Source organism: Medicago truncatula, chromosome 6 (assembly GCF_003473485.1).
Source record: "Medicago truncatula cultivar Jemalong A17 chromosome 6, MtrunA17r5.0-ANR, whole genome shotgun sequence".
Lineage (NCBI taxonomy): Eukaryota > Viridiplantae > Streptophyta > Magnoliopsida > Fabales > Fabaceae > Medicago > Medicago truncatula.
In genome coordinates this window covers 4,014,548-4,025,130 of record NC_053047.1, presented here as the reverse complement: position 1 = coordinate 4,025,130, position 10,583 = coordinate 4,014,548, and the positions used below count along the sequence as shown (strand labels likewise).

Below are 10,583 nucleotides of genomic sequence, written 5' to 3'. Positions count from 1 at the left end.
GATTCGAAAGCAGTTGTCTCTAACCTGGTGGATGGTAAAGGTGGATCAGCAATGGGGTTGAGTTTGTTAACAAATATTAGAAGCTTGTTGGAATTAAATTGGGAGGTTCGCATTTGTCATACCTTTAGAGAGGCTAATTCTCGTGCAGATGCTCTAGCTAACTTGGCGTATGATGGTGACTCTTCTTTGATTATTTATGAACAATGTCCTGTTCAGATGAGATTATGTTTTTTTTGCTGATTATGTTGGTGTTGCAACACCTCGTTTAATTAGGCGTTAAGTTTTCTTTCTTTTGGGCTAAGGCCCTCTTGTACTCAAAAAAAAAAAAAAAAATTGGTAAAGTAATTCAAAAGGAGTTCCAACAAAACCATTGGATAAATTGAGCTTTTAATGTATATCATGCATAAGTCAACAAATTTAATTTCCAAATAATATTAATTAAATCAATCAGAATAAAATATACAGCAATCCCCACATATTAATTAAAATATACTTAGTATATTTTAAGTTCACAGAAATAAAATATCTGACAAGAGACTGGTTCGCACGTATGACGTCGTCGTCGAAGGCTTGGCCGTCTCATCTACTTAACTTTTTTTACAAAAATAAACGATATTCATTCAGTCAAATCGATAGAGTACATCGATACAATACAAATCAAAATTCATTAAAAACAAAAAGGATGATAGAAGGAAAAACAATTCGGAAGGATGATTTTTCGGTCAAAATTGACCCTAAATCACCCCTCTCAGAAAAAGAAAAAGAAAGTGGGTGACAACTAGGGTTTGAGAAGCAGAGAAGAGAGGGAAAGAAAGGGGAGATATAAAAAAATTTCATCTACTTATTTTATCGAAACAAAATTGTGAATCCTCAATTATCCAAATAGTTCTGATTGTGAAGATGAACCATGTAATACTCATTTACCTTTGCATAATTTTCATCCATTGATTGAATATGATTGGTTAATATATTTATTTAGCTTTTCATGTGATATATAGTTTAGGACTCAAGAAAATATTTGTACTTGTATAAGTTGTTGCATTATTTGATTATCCTTTTTTTTGAGAGAAGTAAAATTATTGCATTTCATTCATCAAAATGTGTTCAATACAATATGGTATTTCTACCAATATTTGGAAACTAGCTGATAACAAGGCCGCTTTTGCTAAATTATGAGCAACCTCGTTTGCTTGTCTCCGCACAAACTCGACACGTGAGTTTTCATAGAAAATACTACAAAGAGATTTACAATGCTCAATTATACTCCCAAATTCCGTGACATCGCAATTTCGGGAATTGAAACTATCAACCACTCTCTTAGCATCCATCTCAAAATCCACGGGTCCTAAATTTAAATTATGCACCCAATCTAGAGCCGACAAGAGCCCTAAAGCTTCTCCAATGTGCACCTCACAAATGGGACTAAAAAATTCTTGCTTAGCCAGAACAAATGTACCATTTTCATCTCTGATACACATTCCTATTCCAACCATATTTGAAGCCTCTGAGAAAGATGCATCAATATTACATTTAAATCGACCTGGACTTGGCTTCACCCATTTCACAATACGCTCTGGTTGTTGATGGGTAGATGAAGCTCCCTGTATGAATTTTGCTGAATTCCAATCATCTAACATGGTCTTTGCACGGTCAAAAACAAAAATCTGCGCATCACTCACTTCGTTCCACATTTTGTTATTTCGTTGCTTCCAAATACTCCATAAGATACAACAAAATAAAGATGCATCATTGCTTGCTAATACCTGTAGTGAATTAAATATAACACCTCTTGCATCTTGGTTTTGAGTGAAAAAATTACTTACAGAATGGAAAGCATCCCACATGTGCCATATATTCATACTACTAGGACACTTAAACAGAAGATGCATGCTATCTTCTTCACAGGAAACTGGCAATTCCTCAATGCTAGTTGTAATAAAAAGATGATTCACTATGTGACTATTGTAGATTTAACATAAAGAAAAAAATAATCAAAAGTATAAATATGGTATATATTATTATTTTTTTTGTAGATAGACAAAATGGCAAAGCCATTATAAACTCACGCACACAAGTGGAGGTACCGGTGTTCGAACCCCGGTCATGGCATCCGACCTAACAATTTCGGCATTTTGCCAGTTGAGCTAGGACTTCTGGATGTATAAATATATGATATATATTTAGAGGAAAAAATATTTCTGTAATCAGATTTTTTATTTTTTGTGGATTTCTGATGAGAAACTAATAAGAATGTAAATATTTACCTTTAAATTTCAATAAATGAATATCACAATGCATTGAATGCAATTAAAAAATTGGATATAACCATTGAAAAGACACAAAAAGCATATTCTACAGAATCATTTGTGAAGAACATCAAAATCCTCATGACTCATATACTTTGATTGCAATTTATTTTTCAAATTTATTACTATATGTTATAAAAAATAACAAAAAAAGAAGAATATGCGGCATATTCCAAAGTTTCAACATAAATGTCTATGTACACTTAGTACACATGTCATGCATTACATTACCAACATGTTTGCTTCAAGTTCAAGTCAAAAAAAGAGTCTATAGTACATCTTATCTTATCTCCAACATCCTCAAAGAAAATCTAAAGACATTTCATTCATTTTGATTCAGTTTGTATCATTAGAGGATCCAATTCAACACAATGAAAATATGCAATTTTTGCATGTCACTAACAATAGTTTTGGTGATGATCACAAACATCAATATGGTGGTGAGTAAGAGACACATTCCGACCACCCTTGATGGTCCGTTTAAACCGGTGACTCGTCGGTTTGACTCATCACTGCGAAGAGGCAGTGATGACTTGCCTATGACTCATCCAAGGCTCAAAATGAACGTTACTTTAAATTTTCCTGAACAAATCGCTCTCGCTATTTCTTCACCAACTTCTATGTGGATTTCTTGGATTACTGGTAATGACTACTTTTTCTCCTCAATTCTGTTTCCACATGAAAAAGTTTAATCACCAACTTTTTTAGTTTAAGGATCTAATTAAAAAATCCTTGAAAAGTTGAATACAAATATTGTATTTTTAATTTTATTTTGTTCTAACTTCTAAAGCATTAAAATATTAATTGGTTTGTTTGGATAAGGGAAATCACAGATTGGTCTAAATGTGACCCCACTTGATCCTGCATCTATTGGAAGTGAGGTGTGGTATGGAAAAAAGAGTGGAAAATACACAAATGTAGGGAAAGGTGATTCACTTGTTTACTCTCAATTGTATCCATTTGAAGGACTCTTGAATTACACCTCTGGTATTATTCATCATGTCAAACTTGAAGGTATGTTTTTCAGTTACTTTTGGTTTTAACCTTCTGCTGATAGTTTCTGGTCCTTAGTAGGAAGCACTGATCATTGATCCACTGAATTGGTGATTAGTAAAAAATTTACTTGGTATATTTTTGGATCATATCTCATCGGACTCTTAACACATTAGACCCTCACGTCCAAGCTGATTGTACATCTGGATTGTGACACAGGTGGCCGATAGCGTTTTATAAGCTATTGTATCAAGAAAGTTAAATGCATTTAACTATCACCCTTAATAAGCACGCAAATAATTAGTTTCTGTTATAGTTGAGTTCCGAGGGAGTATGTCATTGGTTGAATTTATAGAACCTATGTCAGATATGTACCTAATATCTTGTTTCAGCTCTATAAGAAGGTGCAATGTTGCTTAGTTTAGAAGTTTTGAATGTTGCACTGTTTATTATTTGTAGAAAGTTTGAGACATTTCTTTCCTTGTGTAGGTCTTGAACCTGGAACTAGATATTACTACAAATGTGGTGATAGTTCTATTCCAGCCATGAGCCAAGAGAATTATTTCGAAACTTTCGCAAAACCTAGTCCAAAGAATTATCCTGCTAGAATTGCAGTTATTGGAGATTTAGGCCTCACAAGTAATTCTTCAACAACGGTTGATCATCTGAGTTACAACGATCCTTCAATGATTCTAATGATTGGTGATTTAACATATGCAAATCAGTATCTTACAACTGGTGGAAAGGGAGCTTCGTGCTTTTCGTGTGCGTTTCCAGATGCACCGATTAGAGAGACCTATCAACCTCGTTGGGACGGGTGGGGAAGGTAACCTACTCTTAGGTTCTGTTTCAATAAACAACTTAATTCGATGCTTATAGCATTTGGAATAAGGGCTCATGTATAAGCTATTCTATAATAAAAGATAAAATAAAACCAAATCGTTTTTTAATAAGAAATAAACTGTTTTCATACGCTATCCTACATAACTTACGGAAATAAGTTCAAAACAATTTATGAACATGTCAGTAACTGTTTCCCTAAGCTCTCAACTAGTGTCACAAGTGCTTATGCGAGTAGAATCTCTTCTAAAGATAGGTGGTATGATTTGCTGATTCGATGTTTAACTATTAGGTTTATGCAGCCTTTGACCTCAAAAGTTCCAATGATGGTTATTGAAGGGAATCATGAGATTGAACCACAAGCTGATGGGATCACATTCAAATCATACTTGACAAGATTTGCCGTTCCTGCTGAAGAAAGTGGCTCTAAAAGTAACTTCTTCTACTCTTTTGATACTGGTGGCATACACTTTATCATGTTGGGAGCATATGTTGATTACAACAAAACCGGTTAGTAAGTATTAAATGGTACAAAGAATGTTTGAATTGTCTTATTTAAACTTATCTACTGACATAAGTGCTTGTGGCACTATTTGAGAGATTTTATGAAAACAACTTATGCCATGTTCATAAGTTGTTTTCAACTTATTTCTAAGCTCTGAAGAATAGCTTCTGCAAAAAGCTTATAATTTATATGAAAACCGTTTGACTTTGTTTCATCTTCTGTTAGAGAAATAACTTCATACATAAACATTTCTATGATAAATGCTTGATTAAGTTGTTTATCGAAACAAGGGTCGCGTTGTAATTTATGTTATGCGAACTAGTAAGTATGTATAATTTTAGATATTGAAACTTAATGTGTTTCACCGGATTTTCAACCTAGGTGCACAATTTGATTGGTTGAAAAAAGATCTGCAAAATGTAGACCGTAGTGTAACCCCTTGGCTAGTTGCTACAATGCATCCTCCTTGGTATAACAGCTATGCTTCACATTATCAAGAATTTGAGTGCATGAGATTGGAAATGGAAGCACTTCTCTATCAATACAGAGTTGACATTATTTTCAATGGTCATGTAAGTTAAATTTACTCAATTTGTTTATGTTATTTTTGATCTATAGTTTTTGTATACGATGTTTTCAATACAAAGATTTCGCTAAGGGCGAAAGACTAATTGATTCTAAAGGTGTAAAATTGATTTTGACATGTTTGTCGCTCACGAGTAGGTCCACATTAGATGTAGTTTTCTCCTATTGTTTGTTTTTCTATTAAAAAGTGGCACATGTTGCACATATTGCAGGTTCATGCTTATGAGAGGATGAATAGAGTTTATAATTACACATTGGATCCTTGTGGACCTATTTACATAACTGTTGGAGATGGTGGAAATATTGAGAAAGTAGATGTTGATCATGCAGATGAACCTGGAAAGTGTCCTTCATCTGGAGATAACATACCGGAATTTGGAGGTGTTTGTCATTCAAATTTTACCTTTGGTCCGGCTAAAGGTAACTTCTGTTGGAAGAAACAACCTGAGTGGAGTGCATTTAGAGAAAGTAGTTTTGGACACGGAATACTCGAGGTAATGACATTAAATTGCAAGGCTTCCCAGAATTTACCTTTTTATTACTTTTATAAACACTATACAGAATTTGGATTCGCTGCAGTCAGCAATCCATGCATTCACAAAGTCAGGGACATCGGTGGCTAGAGTTGTCAAACCATCCCGATCCGCCCTAACCTAGCAGGCCAAAACAAAACAAAAAACAGTCGGTCCGTTGTTTCATTTGGCCACTAATTTGGTGGCCAAGACCAGCCTAAAACAGTTCTAGTAATTTTAATTCTTCCTTTAACTGAAAAGATCATTTTCTTATATTGTTGCAGGTTGTGAATTCTACATATGCATTATGGACATGGCACCGAAATCAAGATAGTTACAAAGAAAATGCAGTTGGTGATCAAATATACATAGTGCGGCAGCCTGAATTGTGCTTCAAAGATTCAAAAGTATTAGTCTCAACGCTGAGAACTTTATAGATTTTTTTTTCCGCATAGCCTATATCTAAAATTTCATGGCATGTAAAGTTGAATAGACGCAGTCTCATTCGATATGAACCATGATCAGTAATTTAGTATTGGTAAAATGCAACACTTGCATTGTGAAGCATTTCTATCCAAGTGTCGATAATGACGCGTAGCTATTAGTAATAAATAATTTGAGAAAATCGAATTGATTGAATGGAATCGCATGTGTCTTTTTGTATAAGTGTTAATTTCATCTTCCTTTGCCTTTGTTGTATACAGTTACAGGACTCACAACAATCACTTCCACACTCTGCTGCTTCTAGTCACCTCTCTCAAGTAAGCTTCATTGTGTTTTCCTCTTCACTCTAAAGCCAAATTTTTTATCATGATTAAAATTAATGGAAACTAATCAATTTAATTTGTTCACACAGGATTTATCTATCATCATATCACAGTTAATCATTGGAGTTCTCTTAATTTATGGTCTCTATTCTCATGTAAATCAGATTAGATTTAAGGATTAATGCATAAAATCAAATAAATTTCTCTTATTAAAGAGTTTGTTTGTACTTGTCATCCTTTGTTGAGGCATTAAATTGTGTAAATTCATTACAAAATTGTATACATGGCTCTTCTTTAATTTACATTTTCTGTTGGGGTTCCTTTAATTTTCCAAAAAGGTGTGAATAGATTCAAATTAGAGAAACTAAAAGTTGTATATTGCAATAACAAAATACTACTATTGCTGCTACTACCAAGTAACGACTTCGTCTCTCCGTTTTTTTTTTTTTTTTTTTTTATCAAGTAGTCAAGTGGCTTGAATTCACCTTTGAAGATTAATAAGTGGGGTGTCCGAGATTCGATCTACGGCTCCAGTATATAACAATGCATTGTCCATGCCAACTGAACTATGCTCACGGGGACCATCTCTCCGCTTTTTGTTGCGTCTGATTGTGTATAAATCTAACACATTTTGTTCTATTGCTAACTAGTTTTATTTGAACGTAGTTGAAAGTAAGTGATAAATTTATTTGCACTAAAGGATGAATTAAGAAGAAGAAGAAGAAATAATGTTACATAAAACATAGTATCCCTTTATATATATGTATAAATTATGCACAATTTCATAAAAGAGTGCAAGTCACAAATATATGTATATACATAGAGAAAAATACACACAAAAATTCCAAAACCCAAACAAATAATATTACATCAATTTGATACAATATTTCTGTCTACAACACTAGGTAAACAAGGTGTCTAAAACATTTCTGTCACTGCTTATTGATTAATTGTAACAAGTGTTGGGAGCTGACAAAAAATTAGGGCAAGGATTATGGAAATGATTATTGACTGATATATACTGGAGGAGTTGAATATATCAGAGATGGTGGTGTAATTAATGGTATACCAAAAAATGAAGAATCCAAACTTGGAAAAGGTCTTTGGCTCAACTCTAATAAGTGCTTATTAGATTGCAACAGCTTCTTAAAGTTTACTCCAGGAGGAAATTCAAGATAGTGTCTCCTGCATGCATATAATATTCATTAGCATCATAATCAATATGTGTGTCCTCTAAAAAAATAAAATCAATCATATGTGTGACATTAAAAATAGTTACGATCAAAGTCTAACATTTTTTATGATGTGACGATAAACTATTTACGCTGACGGTGTACAAATTAAATTCATATAATAAACTTAAAAGATATATACCTGTATATGGCAGCATGACCATCAGTGAAGTCTTGTGATGATTCCCACTTGGAATTAATATGGTGATAGAATGTGGGTTTCTTTATTAACTGTAGAAAAAGAAAATCACAATTAAAATCAAATGCAACTAATCAAGAGGAAAAACCATGCAATTCATAACTATGAAAAAGAAAAATATATACACACCTCAATTTCAAGAATTCCAGGTTTGTTTTCTTCATCAACAATTCGAATAGCTGAAATGTCTTGCCACATTATTTCAATTTTGTACTTTATGTTTGTGCTTTTATCTAACATCCCCCACAGAAATTTTTGATGTTCAAAGTAACAATGGGCCACCAAGTTTACTTCATTTTGAGACTTAAACTGCAATAAACATTCAGCAAATTTTATTTTATTAAATAAACACAAACAAAATAAACAAGATTAGTTGACATCACGTATCAAGTTTTATTCAAGAGTAGTTTGACCTTTTATTAACATTTGTTGTAACTTAGATTCAAATTAAAAAATAAACCATGAGAATTAATATTAATCTTTTCAATGAGAGAAATCATTTTCTCAATGACTCACATATTTATATTATTGCAGGTGGTGAATTAATATTCTATATATGTGCTACATATACCATCTCTTATCCTAGACTATTTCTCTTTTAAAGAGAAAACTTGAAAGAAGAAGAAGAAAAAATGATTGTTAATAAATTCTATATTACTCCAAATTTATTAATTAGTTCTCATAATTTACTTAACGAATTAAATTCCTATATACTTTGTAACAAACACAATAGCTTGAGAAAAAATTTCACCAAAAAACTACCATACCTCGAATGCTCCAATCTTGAGCATAGTAGCAAGAAAACATACATGTGTGATTGTTTTGTTTGCCGTTAATGTAGTTCTTTGCAAAGGAGTCTCTCTTTGTCTTTTCTTAAACTCCAATTCATCAATTATTTCTTGGATGACACTCTTTGGGAATTTCAATCCAATTGGTGGTAGGAGATCCATGATTTAGTCCAATGGGGTATTGAATACTCTAAACAAATTAAAATTCAAAGAGTCAAGAAAACCGTATACACATAAATCAATTAGGTAGAATTCCTTAGGTGTTTTTCGTACGGTTCTTTTCATCAAAATTTTATTTTCTCATAGTTTGTTATGCCAAAAAAATATGTAGTTTTAATTAAGAACCATACGAAAAACATTTAAAGAATTGTACTAAGTTTTATCTTTAAAAAAAAAAAAAATACTATCTACAAATATTAGTTACTAGAATTTTCATATGAAAACCGAGATTAGAGTACGTATGCAATAATATATCATTAATAATAGTATCATTGAACAAGATGAAGAAAAAGTTGAGTAACATGATAACAACATAAGAACAAATTGAGTAGCATAAATCAGAACCAAAATAAGAAGAACAGGAATAAAAACCAGTACCGTCGAAGTGGAAACAGAGGGTGTCGACCAAAACACGATTTCAGCAAGGAGAAGGTTTTGTGAATTCAGGGTTTTGGAAACGCTTTTAAAGGATTATATGACAACTCTTTTTAGTCCCTATTTTTCTTCCTCTTTTGTCTATTATATATATCTATTTTGCCATTAAAAATAGGGGTTTTGGAAATTAAATATTATCTATACTGCAAAGAAAACAAACCTTTCAATTTTTTTGGGCCGACTTTTTCTTTCCAAAATTGCCGTCAATTTTCAATACAAATAACACATGTAACAAATAGATAAAATAAATTTAAATATTTAAATATTAAAACAAAAGCGTAACAAACACAAATGTACAATTTTTTCTTTTATCATTTAAAAAGTATAACAAACTAGATAAGTGTATCTATACTTATTTTTTCATTATCACAATTATACCCTTAAACAACAACTTTTTCTATAATAAAGGTTGATGTTGGTGTTATTAAAAAAAAATTAGATTATATTTTTTTTTTGTTATATTGTTGGTTTCATTCAAATAGATAATTATCGTTAGTTTGATTTGTTATAATTTAAAAGCAAAAAATATTTATATTTTTTACTTTTAATCAGAATTGAAATTTCATAACAAAAAAGAGAGGAAAGACGGTTTTCACTAGTTATTATAATATTAATAATTAAAAAATTAAAATATATAATATTTGTTTTTGTAAAGAAATAACACTATCAACAACATCTAAGCACCTTCCTTCAAAAAAAAGAAAAAACATCTAAGCAACTTTTTTTGTTACAAAATATTAGAAACCGTTTTTGAGGGTTTTGTACACGTTTTTTTAGCAAGTTTAATTGTACACAAAAAAAATTACTCCTCGTGTGTACACAAAAAAACCGTTTTTGAGGGTTTTGTACACGTTTTTTTTTCTATAAAAAAAATAAAAATAGTTTTGTTTAATTTTGTTTTAAAGTGAAGACTCATTTTGATCCCTCATGTGTAGGGGCCAAATTAATCCTAGATAAAAAAAATGACTATATTTATTTTTAAAAAAAAATTAAAACGTGTTCGTAAATATGTTGCAGTCGAGTTGTTCTAGTGACTCATGTGTATTGTTTATAAAAAAAAAGATATTTAGGACTCTACTATTTTATTTTTTTTTGGGATAATTTGAATCCCGTAAAAAAAAGTAAAATTTCTTTATGACAAAATTTAAATGCAATTTGTTAAATTTCAAGGGATCAAATTGATGTGTTTTTGTTTTTCGATC

At 31.6% G+C, this 10,583-nt stretch overlaps 3 protein-coding genes across 3 annotated transcripts; 1 reads left to right on the top strand and 2 right to left on the bottom strand.

The window, feature by feature from the left end:
• Nucleotides 1–1,076: 1,076 nt before the first annotated feature.
• Nucleotides 1,077–1,691, bottom strand: LOC112422676 (uncharacterized). Its single transcript, XM_024786016.2, has one exon. It carries the CDS (start codon nucleotides 1,689–1,691, stop codon nucleotides 1,077–1,079), a length of 615 nt encoding a protein of 204 aa, XP_024641784.2.
• Nucleotides 1,692–2,540: 849 nt separating this feature from the next.
• On the top strand, nucleotides 2,541–6,810 carry LOC11408815 (purple acid phosphatase 23). The gene is made up of 9 exons (XM_003618517.4): nucleotides 2,541–2,948; nucleotides 3,129–3,320; nucleotides 3,789–4,125; nucleotides 4,432–4,649; nucleotides 5,026–5,216; nucleotides 5,442–5,723; nucleotides 6,026–6,148; nucleotides 6,446–6,502; nucleotides 6,598–6,810. The coding sequence occupies exons 1-9, from the start codon at nucleotides 2,678–2,680 to the stop codon at nucleotides 6,688–6,690; spliced, it is 1,764 nt and encodes a 587-aa protein (XP_003618565.2). The 5' UTR covers nucleotides 2,541–2,677; the 3' UTR covers nucleotides 6,691–6,810.
• A 702-nt stretch (nucleotides 6,811–7,512) lies between these two features.
• Nucleotides 7,513–8,889, bottom strand: LOC11407684 (uncharacterized). The gene is made up of 4 exons (XM_003618516.3): nucleotides 8,707–8,889; nucleotides 8,069–8,248; nucleotides 7,883–7,971; nucleotides 7,513–7,693 (listed from the first exon to the last, which is right to left on the bottom strand). The coding sequence occupies exons 1-4, from the start codon at nucleotides 8,887–8,889 to the stop codon at nucleotides 7,513–7,515; spliced, it is 633 nt and encodes a 210-aa protein (XP_003618564.1).
• Nucleotides 8,890–10,583: the final 1,694 nt, after the last annotated feature.

What these genes read in the sequence shown, in the direction of transcription:
- LOC112422676 (XM_024786016.2), bottom strand. Translation starts at nt 1,691, where the DNA reads ATGTGGAACGAAGTGAGTGATGCGCAGATTTTTGTTTTTGACCGTGCA.
- LOC11407684 (XM_003618516.3), bottom strand. Translation starts at nt 8,889, where the DNA reads ATGGATCTCCTACCACCAATTGGATTGAAATTCCCAAAGAGTGTCATC. An exon ending in TCAAGATTGGAGCATTCGAG is followed by an intron (nt 8,249 to 8,706) that starts GTATGGTAGTTT and finishes TGTTTATTGCAG; the next exon opens with TTTAAGTCTCAAAATGAAGT. An exon ending in GGTCATGCTGCCATATACAG is followed by an intron (nt 7,694 to 7,882) that starts GTATATATCTTT and finishes ATATGCATGCAG; the next exon opens with GAGACACTATCTTGAATTTC.
- LOC11408815 (XM_003618517.4), top strand. Translation starts at nt 2,678, where the DNA reads ATGAAAATATGCAATTTTTGCATGTCACTAACAATAGTTTTGGTGATG. An exon ending in TGTTGATTACAACAAAACCG is followed by an intron (nt 4,650 to 5,025) that starts GTTAGTAAGTAT and finishes TTTTCAACCTAG; the next exon opens with GTGCACAATTTGATTGGTTG. An exon ending in CTTCTAGTCACCTCTCTCAA is followed by an intron (nt 6,503 to 6,597) that starts GTAAGCTTCATT and finishes TTGTTCACACAG; the next exon opens with GATTTATCTATCATCATATC.